Source organism: Nannospalax galili, unplaced genomic scaffold (genome assembly GCF_000622305.1).
Source record: "Nannospalax galili isolate Female #2095 unplaced genomic scaffold, S.galili_v1.0 scaffold955, whole genome shotgun sequence".
NCBI classification, from domain to species: Eukaryota; Metazoa; Chordata; class Mammalia; order Rodentia; family Spalacidae; genus Nannospalax; species Nannospalax galili.
The window spans coordinates 953067-977091 of NW_008336901.1; the positions used below are offsets into that span (position 1 = coordinate 953067).

Sequence of the window (24025 nt, forward strand, 5' to 3'; positions counted from 1 at the left end):
ACTTTTGACACTGACATAGAATATCTGTGTATGTTAATAGTATGCTATTTAATAAATATGTACTGTCTGTAATGATGAATCATGGCCAATTCACATTTCCACATTCTCAAACATTATCTTTGAGTATATTCAGTGTATTGAGTATATTCAAACACTTCTCTCTTTCTATTACAATGTATGTGGATGTGTAAGGACCAATCCTGGAGGCAAAGTTGATCCAGGACTGGTTTAAAAGTGTAGAACTATACTTTGATGGAGGAAAGGATAAACCAGCAGGCGATTCAAGGGAAACGTGGCTGGTAGCCATCATCCCTTTCCTGGATCACAAAAATCGCCTCCTCATTTGTCCTCGTTGTCAAGCTGTTCTTAAAACAATGACAGGAGGAATTTTTATAAAATGCAAGTAATTCCTTTTGTACACATTTCAAAAATCCTAGTGGCTGCCAAGTCATTCCAATGAAAGGTCAGAGCTGTTGAAAAGTTTGATTAATCTCTACAAGACCTTTCTCTGTAGCCAGTTACCTCCTACTTCTCTTCCTCCTCTTCCCTCAATCCAGATAATCTGGGTTGCTCATTGTTCTTCAGCTATGCTGGGCATTCCTCTGTCATGGCCAAGCGTCTGTTGCTGCTGCTGCTTTGCATGATTTTTTTCCAGACAGCTATAGATTTTACGTTTCTCTCTCTCCACAATTTGAGTCAGCTGCTGTGCTCTAGGTGTGGCCTTTTCTTGACCATGCTATTTGCTTTAGATACGAACTTCTGAAAACTTAGCCTTCTTTTCCTTTTATTTTTCTCCTCAAAATTTATCATTCTTTTTGTAACTTAGTCTTCCCTCATTAGCCTCTCCATTTTGTTAATTACTATAAATTTCACATCTAAAAATTTTCATGGCATGGAACAATCACTCAATATAAGCTTGTGGGAGCTGCACACTGTTGGCAGTATTAGATTTAATTTCTGGATCTCACTAGTTTCAAGCAAATGACACAAGTTTAAAGGAGAAAAATTTGCATGTCTGTAATTAATGAAAAATGCAGGTTCTAGATTATCTCTTAGATGTTTTTAAGAAGTCATGGAGAGAAGAAATCCTGAAGAACGGTGCTTTCTACGGTGAAGGGTGCTGATATAAGAAAATAGGACCAAAGCACATGATTCAGGGAAATTCCCTGGAACTCTTCTGCGCTGCTATTTCTGTTCTTTCACCATGTGGCAGTGTTCCGATTTCAGCTTCTGGAACTAGATTTATGATTCTCTTGAAGAATTTTTGACAATTATTTGGCCCCATGGTGCACTTTGGATCACACATAAGTCCTGCAGAATTGCCAGTATGTTCTCTTGTGGTTTGGACCTTCAAATAGGTTTTTATTTTTGCCAGATACCATCTTGCCAAATTGTTCTGTGGTACACAACAAGATAATTTTATTTGTGTTTGCCAAAAGGAAAGTTTCTCCACAAAGAATAGTTCTTAATGATTATTTACTTTTCTCATTTTATGACGAAATACCTGGCAGAAACTACTTAAAGGGAAACCACAGGGTTTCATAGCGCTTTCAGTCCACCACCGTGGGTATGGTCTGGTGGGGCAGCTGTGGTCTGTAGTAGTGGGAGCAGGAGACAGAGGCTTCTCACATATTGGTACACCAGGAAGCAGAGACAGCCAGACTGGATCCAAGGACAGATAAAACCTTTCAAGTCCAAGGCCCAGATCCCTACTTCTGCCAGCCAGGCACTACTACCTTAAGGCTTCACAGACTTCAAAACAGCGCCATAAGCTGGGCACTGAGTCTTCAAAATTTGAATCTGTGGAGATTATTCCAGAGCAAAACCATGACGTGACAGAAGTAGTAGTTAGAAGTTGGTCCATATAATCAATAGTCAAATGTCTTTTTCTACCCATTTCTAAGAAATATATTAACATTAAAGAAGAATACAGATTTTAAGACTTGTTTGTAGTACGTTGAGTAAGTATGTTAAACATTACTCCAAAATTTAGAAGGAAAGAAGTTATTACAACTAAATCATAATGGCAGCTAACATTTACTAAGTACTCCCCCCCCCAGGCTGTCTCCAGATTTATTACATTTACAGTCTTTTTCAACACCTTGTTTCTTTTTTACTTATGTTTTATTAATTGAGAATTTCATACATGTATACAACGTGTTTTGAGCAACTCCACCTCCCATTCCCTCCCCTCCAATTCCTCAGTCACCCCCACTATTCCCTCCCAATTTCTTGTGTTCTCTTCTTTTTTCTATTACTGAACCCTCAGAGTCTGCTTAGTGCTACCAGTAAGTGCATGGGCATAGGGCCATGTACTGACACATGCGAACCTCTCAGGGACCACATCCCTGAAGAAAACTGACTGTCCCTCTCCCAGTGGCCATCAATCGTCCACTCAGTTAGGGGCCAGACTTCCTGAATCCCACTTCCCTCCACGTTGGGATTTTGTCTGACTTGATCTTGTAAATGCTGTCACAGCTGCTGTCAGCTGTTACGTTCAAGAGACTCATTGTGTCTAGAAAACACTGTTTTGTTGTGGTCATCCACTGCTTCTGGCTCCTACAGTCTTTCCACCCCTCTTGCATGATGATTCCTGAGACTTGGGAGTAGGGTATGATATAGAGGTCTCCTACCGGACTAAGTACTTTACAATCTCTTTTCTTTGTGCTTTGAAGCATACACATATACACACATAAAAATAGTTTAAATGGAATTACTCTATAATGGGAGGTGGGCAATGTCTCTCCCAGACATCATAGGCCATCAGATAAAAGACACAGGGTCAGGAATGGGTTAACTCTTTTGGAGCTATTGATCAGTGCAGTCCCATATTCCCCAAAGCATTATAAGCTATTGCCATTGTTCTTGGTTATCTTCCAGTTCGTGAAGGTGAGATCTTATTCCTGAGGATACCACATACTTGAGTCATGAAACATGGAGAAACTAAGTTAGTAGTGACCTGGAAGGTTTATCCCTACCGGTGAGCTTTCCTAGTATTTGAAGGTGCTATTCTTACTACCAGGGGAAAAGAGTAATCATCAGTCTTACCAAGCTTTAAACCCTCCAAGCTGCAATAAAGGCTGACCTGGGAAGTTATGTCCACTGGTGCAATAATGGGATGGATATTATGGGAAGAGCCAACTACTTTCATGATCTAAGGCTCACACCACAAAACAAGAACCCTCCCTAGGTATGTCCTAGGCCTTAAGGGCAAACCTGTTTCTATTATTCTGCTAAAGGGACATAGCATTAAACCAGCTCCTAATGACTTATCATTATACCCATCGCTAAGTGCATCTCTCAACATCAATGAAGTTTCTGACAGGAGATGATGATTAACACAGAGATCTACTAAGGACTTTCTATCGTAGTCGCTCCTAAGTGATTTTTTTTTTTACTTGCATCGTTCTAACAGAATGAGGTTAATATTATTTTTCAGAGAAGAAATGAGATCAAAGAAGTAGGAAGTCAAATAACTCAAGCACATCCATGAAGGAATAGGCAGAATGGAACAAAACCTCCAGGAAGTCTGTGTTTTTAACTACTTGCTTCCTTTTAACTAAGTGCTTCCTTTCTAATAATCCTTCAGGCCAACTCTGACTTTAACCTGGTTTTGAATCATTAAATATGATATACTCTCATTTGCGTTCTTCCTTTTAAGAATCTGTCAAGAGAGTTCCAAGCCAGCCCAGCTGGGCTACAGGGAGACCTAAAGGAATCTATAGAGGTTATGATTATATAACCTTATATATTTATAGTTCTCTGCTCAACTTGTGGTTATTATGCTGGTAAAATCCATAATCTTCAATCATTCAAATTAAAAAAAATATTGAAACAAATGGGAAAATGAGTTATATACATTTATTATAATTTTCATATAAATTGAATTTTCACTACATATCTAAGGCCATAGAATTAGAAATACCAAAGAAGAAAATTCTAAAGCTAAAGAAATGACATTAAAAAAAATTAAAATTTCTCCTTTGCACGTGTTCTTCTTGGTTCTCTTTTGGTGGTCTTAGTCAGCTTGTAACTGCTCTTACAGCTTGTCAAAGACTGAGAAATTATACAGAAAAGAAATTAATTTCTCATATTTGGCGGGTTTAGAAGTCTGACCTGGGTTCCAACAAGTCAGGTCCTACAGTGGAGATGCTTCTGGGTTGTAGGTTTCTGAGTTTGCGCTGGCCTCTTAAACAGTAGAAACAACTCTTTAAACTAAAGGCAGCTCTAACACCACTATGCGGTCCACTCTGATGATCTAATTACTCACCAAAGGCCTCAGCTCCAAATACTACTACATGGATGACAGCAACACATGCATCTGAAGTGACATGAACATTCAATCTACTGCTCGAACCATCATGCAAAGGAAATGTCTTTCATAAAGAAATGTGTTTTCTTGACTGGTGCACAGCTTGATAAAAACCAAGGTTATAATATGGAAAAAAATGAAAATTGTACATAAAATTGAATTGAGGGGCTGGAGACATGGCTGGAGAGAATTGAGAAATGGCTCAGTGGTTAAGAACACTATCTGCCTTTGCAGAGGACCTGGGTTTGATTTCCAACATCTACATGGCAGCTAAAAACTATCCATAACTCCAGTTCCAGTGGATCCAGTGCTATCTTCTGACCTCCAAAGGCATTGCATAACATGGGTGCACTTACACACATGCAGGCAATACATTCATACACATAAAAAAATAATCGAATTGATATCCTGAAAAACATAATTTTAAAGAGAAAGTAAAATCGAATAGCTGCAAGAGCCAAGCTGTATCAGAAGAAAAATTGAGCCCAGAAACAGAGACAGTAAAACAAGTGCTATACATTGGATGTGTAAAAAGCATTTTCACAGAGAGAGAAAATTGATTGCCAGAGCTCATTGACCCATGGTCAGAGTGAATACATTTAACAGCCAGCCTTTTAAAAGCCCCACTTTCTACAAACCTGCCATGCGTCAAGGTCTCGTATATATGATGCTAATTTCAACTTTTGTGGGAATTCCGGGTAATTCCGAGGCCCAAGAAGATACCTCTTTGAGTTGTGTTTACTGGTTCTTCACATTGGGGATCAACTGTCTGACCATTGCTGTCTTCTGCCCACGTTCACTGTGTTTTCCTCTGTGTGTATGTGTGTGTGCTTGTGTTGCAGAGAAGGCCAGCAGTCGCCAGAACAGTGGCAGAAGATGTATGGGAGATGCTCTGGAAACGAAGTCTATCACATTGTTTTGGAAGAAAGTACATTTTTTGCTGAATATGAGGGGAAGAGTTTTACCTATGCTTCTTTCCATGCCCACAAAAAGTATGTTTCTGCTTCTAGAGTAGAAATAAAATATCAGCCAGTCAGCCAGCCAGACCATGTAAAGACCTTTCCAAAATATAGCCCATCTTGGTGCACATGGGATTCGAGTATTTTGAAATTTTTAGCATAACTGCTCTGTTTGAACTCTGAGAACATTGCCATTTCTATAAGTTGAAATTATCAGAAGAAAAATATGATTTATAAAGACTTTACTAGATCTTAACCTATTGTTTTATCATTTGCTTGCCAATTAAGAATTTGAAACCACATAAATATCAATCTCATATACAGAAATAATGTTTAAAATATTGTTCAGGTTTTTTATATTTTTCTAAAAGTAACAGTAAAGCTATGTAGCAAAAACAGAAAAACAAAATTCCCCTTTGGTTTTTTTGAGGCAGGGTCTCATGTAACTCAAGCCAGCTGAGACTCACTGTGTGGTCGAAGGATGATCTTGATTTCTGATTTCCCTACTGCCACCTCCCAACCACCACTGGCAAGCAATAAAAATAATAAATAAATAAATAGATAAATAAATAAAGTTTAATTATAACACTTCCATTGTCCAAAAAGAATGTTAAAAGTAAATGATACTATGTACACATTGAATTCAGAGATGGAAACTTTCTAATTTTGTTTTTGACAAAATTGATTTCCTAAGAAATAAAAAACTGGACTGGAGAGATGGCTCAGGGGTTAGGAGCACTGGCTGTTTTTGCAGAGAACCCGGGTCTGAGTCGCACCACTCACATGGCAGCCAACAACTGTCTGTACTCCAGTTTCAGGGTATCCAACGCCTTCTTCTGACCTCCCTGGGCATTGCATGACATGGGCCCACTTACCTACATGCAGGCAATACACTCATACACATAAAATAAAAATCAATAAAATATTTAAAAAAGAAATGAAAATACTGTATCAAGAAAACGTCTATATTACAGCATATTAATACAACATTTTGGGGATTTACATTAATATTCCAGTAAACTAATGTATATTACACTCAACTTTAATGACCAATGGTTCTAGTTATGTACATTTACTACATAACATATTTTAAAATTTGTTTTATTCTATGAAATTTTAGATGAATTAAAACAAAACCTATTGGAGTATAACCAAAAAGGTATTAAGAAATATTTAAGTACAATATTAATAATAAAAGTTCACAGCTTTAGGTTTCTCCTATTTAACATGTACAACCATTCAAGACTATTTAAAAATGTTTCTTTAAAATTCAAAATATATGATGCGTGAGAGAAATGGAACCAAGGGATATTTGGAGACCTTTGTTCTCTACAAGAGTTTTTACTTAAATCCAATAGTTTGCAAACATTTTGAATAAGGTAAGAAATATTGTATATATTCTTGACAGAAGTAATTATTTCAAAAATTATAAAATATTACCTCTATAACATGATATGTTGTCTAAATTTTATATTCTATCATTTGTCATTCATATACACTCAATGTTTGTAATCAACTGAATTGATTTTATGGACATATTATTTCCTTGTAACAATGAGATTCTTAAACTTTAGGATCCTCTCTTACTCATAATTCTGTTGTTTCTTTCATATTGCCCTGCCAGATTGTAATTGACTAATTTTCTTACAAATATAAACTTAGAAAATAAGTTAAGACCTTTTCTGAATTATAATTCTTGAACTCTTATATTCTTCTTTTAAATTAAGGTTTGGTGTCTGCTTGATTGGTGTTAGGAGGGAGGATAATAAAAACATTTTGCTGAATCCAGGTCCTCGATACATTATGAATGCTTCAGACATATGTTTTTATATTAATATTACCAAAGAAGAAAATTCAGCATTTAAGAACCAAGACCAGCAGAGAAAAAGCAATGTGCCAAGGTCATTCTATCACGGACCTTCTAGGTTGCCTGTGCATAGCATCATTGCCAGCATGGGTGAGTATAAGCTGCGAGATGTTTCTTTACTCATATTTGTCTTTAAAGATGATCATAAGGCTACAGGTGTGTGCCACCATGCCCAGCTTTTTGTTATGTAAATTAAGAGACTTCTACTTCATACACTTTAGGATTTTCAAGTTGCATATATACATGACCATTTTCACGTATTTACGTACTATTTACAGAATACATGGCGACTCCTCGATACTTCTGTGTTTTATTCACCTTGTGTGTTTTTTGATAGTAAATAAAGAAATATTAGTCATGGAAGTTTGGGATGTTCCTGTTGACTGTGAAATTTCTGACACTTCCTAAGATGAGGAATGGCTTAGGATTGGTGGCTGACATTTTTTTTTAAGCATTATGTTTTCTCTAAAATAAGGATGCTGTGATATTCCACAAGATTGGATGGAAAAGCAAAGGCTTTCTCCTGTTTTTGTTTCTAGCTTATCCCAATTAAGAACTAGTTTTTACTGAATTAGAATACATTTTTCTTAGAGAATTTGCAATTGTGTATTTAATTCTGTTTTCTTCAGTAAACTGTGGAGTTTTGTAATATAAAAAAGATCATAAATATATTTCCATTTTATTAAAAGGTCATAGTCAAATTCAAACTTTGCACATGTATATTACACACTATATATGATTAGATAATATATAACTAAATTTTTGTACTGTTATTGAGGCTAAAAATAAGCAAGATTTCAGTAAAAAAGATTTCCAAAATCTTATGTTTCAGAATATAAGTACCCGGCTTGCATATTTCTCTTGTAAATTATCGGTTCAATGGCAAACCTGAGTTGTCTCCAGAATTCTCTATTTTTGTCAAAACTCTGATTCCATCTTACTCTTCTCATTGACCTTGGATTCTTTAATGCAGAAATTGAAATAATATATGTCCAGTTAAAATGAATTTTATTTAAAATGTCCACCAAACCACCAACAAATCTATAGATAGATACTTTTTGTCATAAGGAATATATGTTCTTCCTCTTACATAATTCTGTTGCCTTCACTTATGCTATGAGCCCACTCTTGCGAACCTTGTTCTAGATTTCACTTGAACTCAATTCTCATCTTCAGTATTTAGCTTCACGTTTGTGCCCTAAGTCACAGGCTGAAATTGCTGCCATCTGCCATCCATACCCAACCCAATGCATAGGCACACAACTCCGCGATTTGAATCTCCACAATTCTTCCAAATAGTTATCTGTAGCTTAAAACCGCATTACCCTTAGCTAGATCTCTGTGAGATTGAGGCCAGCCTGGTCTACAGGAGCTGTGGCTACAGGGAGACCCTGTCTCAAAAAGACAAAAATTGAATTACCCTTGTTTTTGCACTTCTTTCATCTGCAGTTGTGTCTGAAACTATTTTGGTAAGATTCATGGCTATGTCAGTGTTTGCCTGTGTTAGGAAATAAAACCAAAGAGGTAGTTGGGAGTGATGTGCAGTCAGATATATTGGCAAGGTGGTTATGAAATGACCACTGTCCCCAAGAAGGAAGAGGGGCTTCAATACACAGTACAGGGTTAGTTTTACATAAAGAGATATGTATATTGTAATCTAAGTAGAAATAACAGAGAGTTTGATGGGTTTCTCATTTTGCTTTGGTGCCAGACTTTGAAAAAATTCTTACATGATGAATTCTCCTTTCTTCCATCCAGGACAAATAGATGACATGATCATCTATGGTGTTCAAATATGGTAGATATGAACTCCAGCCCAAAAGACATGTCTTTCCTTTGCTTTTATAAATCAACTTTATGAACTCCAAATGAATGAAATCCCTTACATGCTTAATGAAAACCTTGTCATCCCCTCTAGAAAACTTTTACCCTTGCCCACCTAGACAGGGATTGAGCACATCTATGCCTGTGGCTACTGGTGACCACCATCATTATTATAACCCAGACCCCAGAATGGATGAATGCTGATCCTCATAGAAGGACATTCCACAAGACCTACCCTTTTAAGCCCTCCCACAACTTCACACATCTCTTCTATGGACCAAGCCTTTGTTGCCTAAACACACTTCTAAATTGTGGTTTACACTTTTGTACACAAGATTTCTTATCCAGTGAAACATATAGATAAAAAAAGAAGCAAGTAGCACTGAAAACTCAAGAAACTGTAGATAAATAGATACACAGATTTGTATATCTCTTGATGATATTGATTGTATTTCATTAGTTTGTAGCATAAGGTGATCACTATGTCATGTAGATTACAAGTGCCCTGATGGAGTTTCATATTTCATTGTTTTAGGTACTGTGGCTATAGATTTGCAAGACACAAGCTGTAGATCAGCAAGTGGTCCTACACTGTCTCTTCCCACAGAGGGAAGCAAAGAATTAAGAAGACCTAGCATTGCACCTGTTTTAGAGGTTGCAGATACATCATCAATTCAAACATGTGATCTTCTAAGTGACCAATCAGAAGATGAAACTACTCCAGATGAAGAAATGTCTTCAAATTTAGAGTAAGTTTAGATTCTCTATGGTGTTTTGTGTTACAGGCCCTTACAAATAGGTAAGGGGACCATGTTCTTACTCCTGGAGAGCCTAGAATCATTCCTTCATAGTTCCACCAGAACAGTCTTCTACCAATTACTCTCTCAAGCACAGAATATTTGAAGATGTCATGTGCCTGCCTTACTCATAGACTTTCAGCCCAATTTTTTTTCTCTAAAGTATCCCTTATCATTAAAAAAAAGAAAAATACAAATTTACTTCTATGACATATAAAATGCTATTTCCCAATTGTATTTTATTATATTGTACATCTACCTTTATTTTTTTTGTATTCCACATCCATTTTGAAGTTTGTATTAGTTACTTTTCTTCTTGTAACAAGATCAAAAGTAACTTAAGGATGGGAGGATTTATTTTGGCTCAGAGTTTGAATGTCAAACTCCGGAAGGAAAAGCACGGTAGTATGTGTTAGCTAGTCACATGTGCATTCAGAAAGCAGAGATGGGGTTGAGTGCGGGTCCTCAGCTGACTCACCTTTACATTCAGTCTAGGACCCCAGCCACTGGGATAGTACTGCCCATATTCAGGATGGTCTTCCTATATCAGTTAAGCTTCTCTGGAAACACACAGACACACCAGAGATGTATTTTTTAAGTGGTCCAAAGTGATTGCCTTTCAAGTGGATAGGCAAGATTAACCACCATGAAGTTCAACTAGTTATGCAATGACATGTTCAGACTCCTCCATTAAACTTCTTTGCTTATTCCACTATTTAGCACCCTTTTTCATTTACTACCCATACTCTCATGGCATCTACCTATATAGTATTAATCACATTTAAGCCTGCATTAGGTATTGTTTACATGCTGTAGTTTCCACATTACATTGCCTTAGCAAAGCAGAAAGTAAAGTGGTCCACAATCTTGACCCTGCTGTCTCAAGGACTTTGCCATGCCGGTTTTATCTTATGCTACTTGTTTACAAATAAGTAATTAAACAATCTGACTACAGTTTTTTACCTGTAGATTGTGTATAATTATCATCTCACTGTTTACAGGAAGATTCACTGAGGTAAAGGAGAAAAAGTGTTATGACAATGTTTTGTGCCGAGAAACCCGTAATCATTTGTTAGTATAAATAGTATTGCTGGTAGTAGTGGTATTGATGAAGTTATCCCCATTTTTCACAGTATCTTTCATATACATCCACTTAATACTAAATTAAATTAAAGCAGAGTTACCAATTCAATCAATTAAATGTTTTCCACACTTTTCATTTGTTACAAAATTACTTTAATGCACTATAGACAAAAATCTTCTCTCAAAGAAATCTATGTTTCAAACGATCAAGTTGATTTGTAGAATACATAATGGGAACACTAGAACACTGGGCAAACATCTGTGCAAGAAATGGTGTTTTGAATTGTGACTGGAATTCTTTTTTTGGAAGAAGGGCAAGGTCTCCTTGTAGCCCTACCTTGCCTGGAACTCACGATGTAGACAAGGCTGGACTCAGTCTCACCGAGATCACCTGCCTGTGCCTCCCTAGTGTTGGGATTAAAGGCGTGTACCAGGATGCCGAGCTCTGAAATTCTTTTTTTAGACTTTAAATAAGAGAAGCTTTTTTTTTTCTATAAAACTCAGAGATACTGAAATAATGGTGATTGCCAGTTTCTAAATTTGTAAAATGTGCCCTATTCGACCTCTGAACCAGTGATGTCCAGAAAATAGTTTTAACATGGCCTCAAACTCATGGTATCAAAGATAAAATGATTAACATGTAAGAGCTTCCTTTTGAATAAGAAAAGTTTTCTTCTAATTTTTTTTTAATTTCCTAGTTAACGTTAATGCTTCTGTTTTCTAAAAGTTCCATGTTCCTCACTGATATAGCCAAAATGTACAGGTGGCTGTGTTGTAAAGTCAGTAAACAAATTAAATGTCTTTGATAATATTTTAAGAATGATTCCAGCAAAAACCCTGCTTTTAACTAATTAACCCACTTTTAGCTAAGCATACACAGCTGATGAATATTGATACAGTGAATGATTAGAATGAATTCTGCTTTAAACACACTTTACAAAGCACAGCACTGCTATTTTTTAAGGATACATGTTTGTGTCTCCAGAGATGGGGTTTGGGAAATGTTTTCCATAAAGAAACATCTAGCAAATATTTATAATCCTCCACGCAGCAACACATTTCTTTAGTTGAAAAACAAGTACACACTCACAGATTTCACATGTGGAGAAGAAAGAAATGTCCAAACGAAGCTGTATTAATGCTGTACAATTCAAACTTCATAGAATGTTCACATGTCCAAAAGTATTATTTTAAAAGTATTTTAACCATTTAAGACTATACAAACCACTCTAGATTTCAAAACTTTGTTATGAGTCTTAATTGATCACTGGCCATAATTCACCTATCATTTCTTAAACTGTCTTTTTTATATGATTGCAGCATGGTTACTCATTCTAATTTAATCCAGCAGTGGAAGAGGATTGTAACAGATGTCTCCAGCTTTGTGTGAACTCTTCAGGAGTAACATCTCATGTTGTTTTTCAGGTATGCCAAAGGCTACCCACCTTACTCTCCATATATAGGGAGTTCTCCCACTTTTTGTCATCTCCTCCAAGAAAAAGTGCCCTTTTGCTGTTTAAGATTAGACAAGGTAAGCATTTCTTGTTGTAGCCATTTTCATAAATAAAGTAAAATATTTTAAAGGATATTATCGTCACACATAAATTTGATTATGTAGTTTGTTTTACTTTTTATTTCTGCTAAAAATTACTCCAATACTCTATCCTTCTACCTAATTCACCATATCAGTTAGTTACATTGCTTTTAAGAGCATGATAGAGGCACACAAGGCTCAAACCGGTGAACCATAAACATCCAAAGTCTTCCAAAGTCACTATATGCGTTATTTAATCACTATGCCTCAAATAATTCTTAAATCTAGATTTTAATAAATAATCTCCTGACCTGATGAAATTTGAAATGTATTGATGATTAAGTTGGAAGCTAACCTAAGAGTCTCGCCTAGTAGCTCCTGTAGTTCTCTCTTCTTATCCGGATGTTTTAAAGAACATTCTCAAAACAGAAACAGTCTGAGAATGTGAATATTTTCATTTTTGTCTTTGAGTTTTTCCTCCTGAGGAAAAAGGAACCATTTCGCAGAACTTTGAATACACTCTTGAGATTCAAGTGTGCCACAAACCCTAATGAGGGATTCCATCTTTTCATCTTCATCTGGGGTTAGAGTCATAATACCAGCTCTCTTCTCCTAATCCGTGCAAATTGAGCTACTCCCTTTACAAACTGTTCAATTCATCTGAAGATGACTATAATTTTAATGCTATGAATTTCATGATGTTCTTAGAGGGATTATTTTAACCAGTATTTTAATGTAAGACATTTAATAACTGAGTTGGTGCTGAATTTATTTCATTAATATTCTTTTTATTTTGACGTTGTTATGAACTTTGTTGTTATTTGGGAGGAAGAAGATTGAGAGAGCATTAGTAAACTGATGGTTTTATCTCTCTGAAGTTCTTCAGTGCATCTTTGTCTTTCTCCTAAATATTCCCTGTGGACCCACTACCATGGATGATTCTATTTGCGATGTCCTTATTTTACTTTAATTTTTGAAATATTTGATACTTATGGTCAGCTATATATTTTAAAAATATTTTACTTATTTATTATTTTTATTTTATGTGTATGAGTGTATTGCCTGCATGTATGTACATATACTTATATCATGTAATGCCCGTATCGCACAGTGCCCAAGAAGGTCAAAGAGGGTGTTGGAACCCTCGGAACTGGAGTTAAGGACTATTGTTTGCTGCCATGTGGGTGCTGGGAATCGAACCTGGATCCTCTGCAAGATCAGCCAGTGCTCTTAACCACTGAGCCTTTTCTCCAGTCCCTCAGCTATGTAATTTTGATAAATTAACTAACGCTAAAATTTAGTTATTTACCTGCATTAACTCCTTCTGCAAATATATTTTCCTTGACTTGCTCTTTTTCATTTAATATTATTTTTGATGATTTATAATTTTCCTTCAAGATGACTCCTAACATAGAATGCAGTTAGGGACCATGACACCTGGACTCATTTCTAGTGGCTTTCACTACTTTTTCATGTAGTTAATAATCTATAAGCAATGAACCCAATTCTAAGGCTCAGCTTTCAGAAATGAGGATTTGGGAGTGCGTGGTCAATAGAGATTTTTGTTGTTGTTGTTCTTTTTGAAGCAGGGTCTCCTTGTAGTCTCAGCTGCCTGGAACTCACTATGTAAACCAGACTGGCCTTGAACTCACAGAGATCCGCCTGCCTCTGCCTCCCAAGTGCTGGGATTAAAAGCGTGCGCCACCACGCCCGGCCCAAATAGAGAATTTTTAAAACCAAAAGTTTAATAATATCCTTTGACTTTGTTAATAAATCAAAATTATATAGTGCTCTTGGTTGGTGGCTGTAGTTGAGAATTTGGTTGTTTAGGTAGCATGAGGCCAGTGGACATAGTCTTCTATGAAAATGAATGCCTTCTTGAGATGGGATCATTCACTTGGCTCCCCTATGTGAAGTTTCCAAGTTGAGACCACATTATGCCCTCTATCCCACTGTCAGCTGACTAGTGTCAAATAAAAATATTTCTCCGCGCTGCCATCTGCTTTATCTCTATGGATTTCATTGATAAATAAACATCTGCATCTTCATATGCATAACAGCTCTTTAACCTGGCCATATTGCATCTGTGTTGAAGTGCTAATTGTTCTCAAGGTGAGCCCATCACTCTCCTTTCACTCCTTTTTCTTAGCCATCTTGTTTCTTCATGTGACGTCAGACTCTGCATATTAATACTAACAATACCCCAAAAGCCTTCTCAATGAAGACTTACTGCCCTTGTTCTTCAATACTCTGTATTCTTTCTCTTCCTTTAGACCTTTTTTTCTGGATTTATTTTCCTGCTGCTCATTTTCCAACCATTAGTTTCTGTTAAAGGAATGTTGTTGAGTTTTTCTTTTTCGATTGCATTTTCCTCGGGAATATCCTTCTTTTGCAGTCATTCTTGACTGCTAGAATCCATCAGTCTAACTACTACTCATTGTAGCTAATGTCTCTTATCTCAGTGACTGACTTTAAGATAGCATTTTCTTGGCCAGTCTGTATTTTCATAATGATGTTCATAATTACGCATTTCTCTTCATTCACTTAGAATTAGGATTCATTGACTTGCCTGAGGATTTTGGAGTTTGTCACTTTATGAGAATCCTCAATCATTTATTTAAATAAGGCTTTTTTTCTGATTGTGAATTCTTTTTTAGTTGTTATGTTAGGTATTCTCAAAATATCTTCCAGGCATTTAACTTTTTCCACTAGCTTTTCTTTTTCTCTTCCTGCAGTTTGTTTTAACTCTGTTCTGCAAATGATCCCTTCAGCTGGATTGCATGTGCTAGTTAAATGAGTTTTCTTTCAGTTTTAGAGATCTGAATCTACGTGTTACTTGGCCTAGGAAAACACTCTTGTCTATCACTGAGCTGTATCTCCAGCCCTAAGTTATCTTTGCATTATCTTGCTCAATTTGAAAAGATATATGGAAATAGATACAATAGTTTTTTGTTTTGTTTTGTTTTTTTCTGTCTTTTTGAGACAGGGTCTCCCTGTAGCCCCAGCTGTCCTGGAACTTACTATGTAGACAAGGCTGGCCTTGAGCTCACAGAGATCAGCCTGCCTCTGCCTCCCGAGTGCTGGGATTAAAGACATGAGCCAACACAACTGGCAGTAGATAAAATAGTTTTAAATAACTGCCTTGGATATTTTAAATATGATATTTTCTTATTCTTAAATGACTTCTGTTGTTTCCTTAAACATATTTTCTAAATCTAGTAAGAGCAAAATCTGTAGTCTTGCAGGTCTAATTTTTTTTTTTTTATCATTTCTTTTTGCTCATGGTGCTTTGTTTCCAACATGATTTTTTATAATTTTTATTAAGGAATAATGGCAAAGGATATTCCAGAAGTAATGAACCCGTAGGGTACTAACTCACATCTACCCAAGAATATAAAAGAAATCCATGTAGAGGCATATAAAGATGAAATAAAAGAACACAAAAGAGGAAAGTTCGTCATGCAGATAATTTAGCTTAAAAACAGTCTTGATTTAGTAATATTTGTTAAATTCTCTTGAGTCTGACCACTCAGGAAATAGCAGCAATTCTTGCAGCAATTTGTTCTCAGTCCAGTGATAAGATGAACTTTGTTCATGCAATGTGATTGTTTTTTGTGTTGTTATTTCACACTTTTGACAGCTCAGCTATGCATTTAAATAATTTAAGCTTTTTGTCTGTATTACTTTCTTTTCTCTTCGTTCACATTAAGTGTTCAAGGTTGGGAATATTAAGAGACTTGTTTAATCATATCACTCTGTTGTGGAAATGGAAATCATATGTATTTTCTTTATCAAAATAGATACTCAGTGACTGTATAGCAACAACTTTTAACCTATAGTACAATAAGCACATGTATCCCCTTTCAACATGAAGTTGTATGTTTATAACTCATCTGCCTTCTCCGTGCAACATTTTCATTTCCTGCCTCAAGATGAAAAACTGGCCAAGAAAGACAAATGTATCTGTATTCAACTCTGTTAGATAATTAGTTAGATTAGTTTTATATAACTATATATCCTGAATTATTTCACCAACTTTTAGTGGAGTATAAAAATGGCATTTCTTTGTATAATTTTTCTTCTCTAGAGTTGCCAGCATAACTACTATGAGGACGCAAAGGCCTATGGATTCAAAAATAAACTAATTATAGTTGCAGCTGAAACAGCTGGAAATGGATTGTATAATTTTATTGTTCCTCTCAGGGCATATTATAGACCAAAGAAAGAATTAAATCCCATAGTTCTGCTATTGGATAACCCGTAAGTATATTTTAAAATACACAAACAAGACAGAGCTTTTAATTATATTATGTACCTTAAAATACTTAAATTTGCTGGTAGTACTTTAAATCAGATACATTATGGTACACAGTTCTTCAGGAGATAGAGTCTATACTGTGATGCAGAATGTCATTGACTATGTTGCGCAAATACTATTTAGAATATCATTGGGATTGAGAATTTATTTGAAATTATTATGCAAATCTTCATAGCACCAGAGGAAGGAATCCACTGAAATAAGTAGTGCTAATTTCCTCAAGTTTATCAACAAGCCTGGAAGGCGTCTGCCAAAGCTGGACAGTTTGGTTGTGTTTAGAGGACTGTTAGTTATCAGAGAAGCATTTCTTGACCCACCTTTTTATGTTATTCCATGGAGCATCATCATGTGTGATTGTGCTACTCTTAGTATGCACATACTATGACACAAGTAAGGTATGCTGTATCACGTGTTTATTTTGAGAGTTTTGAATTGACTTACTTTGTTAAATGTCTACTTAAGTATTTTAAAAAATTTGCAAAAATATATAGGTTACTGAATAACATGGTCAAAGCCATTTTATCCTGAAGTTATAATGCCCCTCTCTTTGGCTATAAATAAATAGAAGGCTGTCTTTTATTAATAATATATTTTAGAATTCCTTCACTTTTCATTCAGCTTAATGTGATACAAATTTGAGAATTAATTGAATGAGGATAAATTAGTTTCCTTTTCTCTGCCTTTAAAAGTACACACACACACACACACACACACACACACACACACACACACAAAATCCTTTCTCAAAGTAGACATTTTTCCCAATATATTCTCAGTTGATGGTATTGGTTTCTCTGAATATACCAATATTAAAACATTCATTTATGTGTCTTTCTAGCAATATCTTCACAATGGTTCTGAAAAATTTAGCACTCTTGCAGAATTTTCAGTTGAACAGTTTTCCATACCTCTTTGGCATTGAAGAAAGGGAAAGCATATTTAGGGTAGGCGTGGGGCAACAGAAACTTGGACCCAGTGTTAAAAGAAATTAAAGCATCTGAAAACAAACCTTTGGAGAGTAACAGTTGGGGTGTAGGATGGCCATAACAGTAGAGTGATTGCCACTCTTCTCCCAGGACTTTTCAACACAGTCTTAATTGCAAAACTTCTCTAAGAGAAGCCACATGAGTATAGCTAAGCTGGCATAGCAGTGGTTCAGTTAACTAAGCCAAATTTGGCAGAGTTGGACTTTTTGTGTTTATGTGCCACTACAGAGAGATTTTTAAGATGGGAGTATTTACAAACTGTCTTAGAGTGGGCTCATCATGAAATGACATGGATCAGTATTGAAATAATGCAAAGAAGAATACAGATTCCTCCCCACTCTGTCTTGATTCCCCTGCACCCTGACCAGCTACATTCTTGCCCCTTGCTGTCTTCTTTCCTGTCTTGGGCCTAGGCCCCCCTCCTGCTCATCCCACCTGAGGCCTGTGGACTAGCATCCTAATCCAGACTTCGCTCACTGTTTCTTGATCACCCTGCACCCAGACTAGCTACATTCTCTTGTTTCAGGGTCCACACCTACTCTGCCTTGCTATTTAGACCTTCCCCAGCTATATCTGAGATTACAGAAAGAAAGACAGGAAGAATCATTGAAAGATAGATTTTGAAGTATGTTCATAATATCCTCTGGTAAGGCTCAGGCAAGACTATCCCGTCCCTTCATAATATTTGTGTTTTGCATTGTTGTTTGGGTATATCTTTTTGGGATATCTATTTTGGTTGTGTGTATGATAGGAAATTCTAGTTTTCTTTTGTTTAGTTGAAATTCAGTTTTGTTTATATTGTTGATGTAGCATGGATGCTTTCTGGTTAAGTATGAACAGTTAGTTGGACTGTGCTCAGGTTCTCATTTTTGATATTTTGTTGGTGGTACAGGATAGTCAGGAGGTCTCAGAAAGGAAGATCATGACAGAACCTATGGCCAAGGGGAGGAGTAGCTGAGGAAGGTCCAATTAGCAAGGCAGAGTAGGTACGGACCCTGAAGCAAGAGAATGTATCTAATCTGGATGCAGGGTGATCAAGAAACAGTGAGTGAGATCTGGATTAGGATGCTAGTCCATAGGCCTCAGGTGGGATGAGCAGGAGGGGCCTAGGCCCAAGACAGGAAAGGAGAAAGCAAGGGGCGAGAATGTAGCTGGTCAGGGTGCAGGGGAATCAAGGCACAGTGGGCAGGCATCTGTTCTCTTCTTTATGTTATTTCAAGATAAAATTTTGAGTCTTGATATATAACTCTTCCCCCACCCCAGTCCCCAACCTGCAGTTAAAAACAGATCAATCCTCCCAAATGTAGGCGAGATGGTCTGTGAACCAACTATGTGCTCCTTTGTTTTCAGTCCAGCCTTGCGAAGTGACCTACCCAGAGCCATGTCTTCCTCTTTCACCTCAGTATCCTATCAGACAGGAAGGAAGGCTTGATGTTCACCTGTGCACCCAGGCAGATTAACTATTCCCCAAATAATCCCTTTCTGTTTGCCTCTGAATAAAAGCACACCAGGATTTCTGATTCCTGGATGACTTATTTGTTTTTTATGATTATAAAGCCCTGTGGTGTTTGTACAGTCTTAATTCCTGAATGTGACTAAACACACACACACACATGCACACACAAACACACACACACTCACACACACACAAATCTGAAAACCTCATGATCACTGATAAACAGGTTATTATTTCTGTGTAAATTTACATATGACAAAAGTCAGGAATGTTTTTTATTCTGAATGATACCATAAAGATCAATTTATAAAGTTAATGTTCTTTACCTTCTTCATTCTGCTTATAATAGTAATAAATATTATTTACTAAGTTTGCCATCATACTTGTTATTTTAACTTTATTTTACATTGTATTCTTTTAAGGATTTGTTTGTATTATATAGAGATGACTTAGAATCAGAGAAATATACCAGGAAGTTAACTGTCTTCAGTCTTAATTCTTATATTTAAATATACTGACAGCTGAGTGCCTGAGATCCACTGGTCTCGTTATAGTTATAGATGACATGAAGCAGAGCCGTAGATGTTAGGACATCAAGTGAAGTTTCCAGGTCAGTTCTAAGATTAGGGTCTTCTATCCAGCTCCTAGTTCATTGTCGATTTGGCTGTGTGAGTTTGCCTAACAGATAGCATTTAATACAGATATAAGGAGTATGTGTCATTTAAAGTTAGTTTTAAAAAGCAACAATACATCTTAACTTCTGATATCTTTTGCATTAAAAGTAGATTGCCTTTACTAATGGCTTATGTTTTAGAATCTAGATGTTTACATGTTGCTATTGTTTGATGATTCTCATAGGGCTTGATTTTATTTCTATTTAATATTTGGTTATTGTATTAATCCACATTGTATATTGTCATTATTTCAATTTATCTACTGAGTCCAGAGAACCTGATCTAAGCCTGTGAGCTTCTTGTGTTCTTGTCAAAAGCAGTGTCTAATGTTTTTATTTGTCCTCTGTTCCTTTGATGAAGAATGAGGAAGCAAAAACTGAACATCAGTAAATAATGTTCCTGGAAGTTTTATGCAGTGGAAACAATGAGATGCGTTCTCTGATGTGGCTTGTGTTTTATAATATCTCTTACAGTGCTACAGAAAATGATGCTTTCTTCTTCAAAATGTTTCCATGCTATAAGAATTCTCACAATTATGATCATATACACTTCTGCAACTATTACTTAATTTTAGGGTTTGGCTTGACTCTACCTTGAGTTTGTATAAGCATTGTTGAAACTAATATTAAGTAAATGGCTACTTAATTTAATCAAAAGATTAATTTAATCATATAACAATTAAAACATAGTAAGTATGAAATATTAAATACAGATTCTATTTATATTATTGACACACATAGTAAGATATAATAGGTGCTCAGAATGTTTCTAAACAGAAAGACTTCTACATTTCAATGGTAACTAAATGAAACTCAGTCATATTTAAAAACATCTTCCCATTGGTTCATCAGAGCAGTTCTGATCTTTCCATGGTTCATTAGAGTGGTGTCAGTCCTGATTGGTTTGCCACCTGTTCCTTGGTCTGTTGTGCTATGCTGACTTCAAATATTTAATTAAGATCTCTACTTAGGAGGTCTTCCAGGTGGAATCTAGCTATAAGTCAAAGCTGGAATATGTTTCCCAAAGCTACATAAAGATGTTCAAGGTCCAAGCTTTTTATTAATTTTTTGTAGATGTCATCTTCATGCTGATCATTCATGAAAATCTTTTTTGTATATGGTACTCAAAATATTTCAGCTTGTTTATAAAGTATTCATAAAATATATCAATTCCCCTTATTAGGAAAATGCATACTGGCTCTAGACAGACCTAAGATGAGAGCTAAGGTCAACCTTTAGAAGTGTGTCTTATATTTATTTTTTCATTCACTGTAATGAAACACTGCCCAAAAGTAACTTGGGGGAGAAAGGGCTTGTTTCAGTTTACAAGTCCCAGGTCACAATCTATCACTGAAGGAAGTCAGGGTAGGAATGTAAGGCAGGAACCCAGAGGAAGGGACTGAAACAGAGATGACAGAGGACACTGCTTACTGGCCGGCTTCCCTGGCTTGGTCAGGCACCACTCATATAGTTCAGGCCCAGCTGCCCAGGGATGGCACAGCCCACAGTAGGCTGTGCCCTCCTACATCAAATAAGAGTCAAGAAATTGCCCCCAGACAGGTCCACAGGCAAATCTGATGGGGGTAGTCCCTCAATTGATAGCCCCTTTTCCCAGATCTGCCTAGGTTTGTGTCATTGAAAAAGCTATGACAGGGAATATGAACCATGTTTGTTCTCTCTAGGCCTTGATATTATGTACCTGAAAATAGAACGCTTTTCAAATTATTACAAGACTCTAAGATTTCACACACACACACACATATATATATATATGTGTGTGAAATCTTAGTCTTGTATGATATACACGTAATTATATATACATATGTATATATAATTTTGAGTATAACATACAAGGTCTAACATATAAGACAGTCAGGAAATGATAGCTTATCCTCCCAATCAAAAATATAGCATTATTACTATTTAAATTAACGGGATGTCTTATAAATATAGCATTATTACTATTTAAATTAATGGGATGTCTTATGTGAAAAACCTGTTAATAACAAACTTTCGTCTAGAGACGTAGAACAGAGGCACAGCGCTTGCCTAGCATGTGAGATGCCCTGGGTTCAATCTCTAGCACCACATAGTCAGACAAAAACTGATTTTAGGCACAAGCAACTAAGTTTTTACACTTTAGAATTAAAAAGAATACTTAAAAATACAGTTGTGAAATGCTGACAAAATGATTTTTGCTCAAAAATATTACTCTTTTCTTAAACTTGAAATAAAAATTATTTTGTTTAATCAGTCAATTGGACTGAAAAAGAGGTTTTGCATTTTGCAAATCCATACAATTTTGCCAACCTTTTTATGGCAATGGTGAACTACTTAGTATTTGTATGTAATGGCAGCTTGACTATGAGAGATTTCATGAGGATATGAAGTTTTAGACTCACATTATTCTAAATAGACTTACAGCTAAGGCTATAATTAATGATGTGTTCATTTTTCTTCTATTTATGAACTGTTTTACTTTTTATGTTTCCTGATATTTTATTTTATTTGTTGGTGGTTAATTTTCTGTTTTGTTTGGCTTTTGTCCATAAATTGATCCTGCCATACTTTATCTCCTTGATATATTTATCTTTTTCATTTTTCTTATTTAAAAAGTTTCTTCAGAAGAAACTTGTGTGTAAACAATTTTGACATTTGTTTTATGTAGCAAAATTTTTATGAAATATTAATTGTCTTGATCATTTTTATCATATTTCCTTAATGTGATTTCTAATAGCATAGATGACTTTCTCTGTTTAACAGTCAGGAATAAATAGACACATTCAGTTCTGTTTTAATAATGTTTTTCTTCGACATTCAACCTTTCATTTGAACTTTGGGGGATGTACCAAAAAAAAAAAAAAAAAAAGAAAGAAAAAAGAAAAAACATTGGACATCTCTTACTTTTAATGGATGTTTTAACTGTTTATTTTCTTAATAATAATGATTCTAAATGTCAAATTATGCTTGCCATTAATATCTCTTATTGAATAGAAAAACTGGCCTTGGGTTGAATTTACTACTCACTTCGTAAGCAGGCTAGTGTCATAAATACCTGTGAACTGAGTTAAAGGAGTAGGTGCATAATGCATAGTTTGTTGTTGCTTTATAATCCAGTTTTCCTTCTAAACCACCCTTTTCAGTAGCAGTAAGGAATCTGCTTAAAAAAAATTAAAGTTGGCAAGGAATGTGATATAGCAGAGTTCTTCAATTAAATGTCACACCAGGATTATGTATTTACAAGGATTTGAGAGATTGATTTTCCTTTTTTCCAGTTAACATCACATAAAGGTGAACAATGCTAGCCCTATCTAAAAGCAAGTTATAAGAGTTTAGAAGATTCCTTGCCCATTGTAAGTCTATTGAATAAATAAAATTCATGAGTTTTGTAAACAAAGTCATTCATTTGCCTTCTAATTAGTGTTGTCACCTCTACTAGATTAAAAAAAGCTGCCATGGTTCCATCTTGAGTTTGAGTTTTGTCTCCAACACAACAGTTAATATAACATAGACATTTATTTGTCCCAGTGACCTGAGTATGTTTTATTACTCAGAAAACTTTCTATCCCTTTATTGAACTTAATGATTCCATGCTACAAGAGAGTGGAAGAAACAGGCTATGGTGTGTCAGTGGATAGACTGTCAGAGAACTAGCATAAAGAGATTAATCTGAATCAAAAAGAACAGACCAGATTCAAATGGAGATTATCAAAGCCTAGAGAAATGTATAGAATTAATGTTGGCAAATTTGAGAACCAGGTCTTCTCTAAGACTTATTGGTCTTTGAAAAAACTTATTTTATCTAACTATCTCAAAAGTTTGGAAGAGAGGGCTGGAGAGTTGGCTCAATGGTTAAGAGCATTGGCTGCTCTTGCAGAGGACCCACATGGCAGCCAACAACCATCAATAATACCAGTTCCAGGGAATCTGATGCCCTCTTCTGGCTTCTATGGGTATTGCACACACAGGTATACTTAGATGCATGCAGGCAAAACACTCGAAAACACAAAAAAGACAATGCGAGAGATAAACAATACCCAGCTAGTTTTGAAAAAAGAGGGAACCATATTACTCCTATACCCTACTGACAAATTATACATAGCAGATCAAGAAATATATGTCTAGGGAAGGTTTATCTGAGAACAATTGGTCTTTGCCCAAGATTTATCTACATGACACACAGTAATTAAAAGTACCAGACTGGTGGAACTAAACT

General features: G+C 35.8%; 1 protein-coding gene across 3 annotated transcripts in view; it reads left to right on the forward strand.

Annotated features, from left to right (window-relative positions):
- Nucleotides 1-24025, forward strand: part of Kcnt2 (potassium sodium-activated channel subfamily T member 2) — a 405448-nt gene that overhangs the window by 300065 nt on the left and 81358 nt on the right. For all 3 annotated transcript variants that reach the window (XM_008831578.2, XM_008831577.2, XM_029562800.1), the window contains exons 15-19: nt 5155-5304; nt 6999-7228; nt 9498-9711; nt 12268-12373; nt 16464-16636. In XM_008831578.2, the coding sequence (XP_008829800.1) occupies nt 5155-5304; nt 6999-7228; nt 9498-9711; nt 12268-12373; nt 16464-16636 (873 nt within the window). The remainder of the gene's footprint in view (nt 1-5154; nt 5305-6998; nt 7229-9497; nt 9712-12267; nt 12374-16463; nt 16637-24025) is intronic.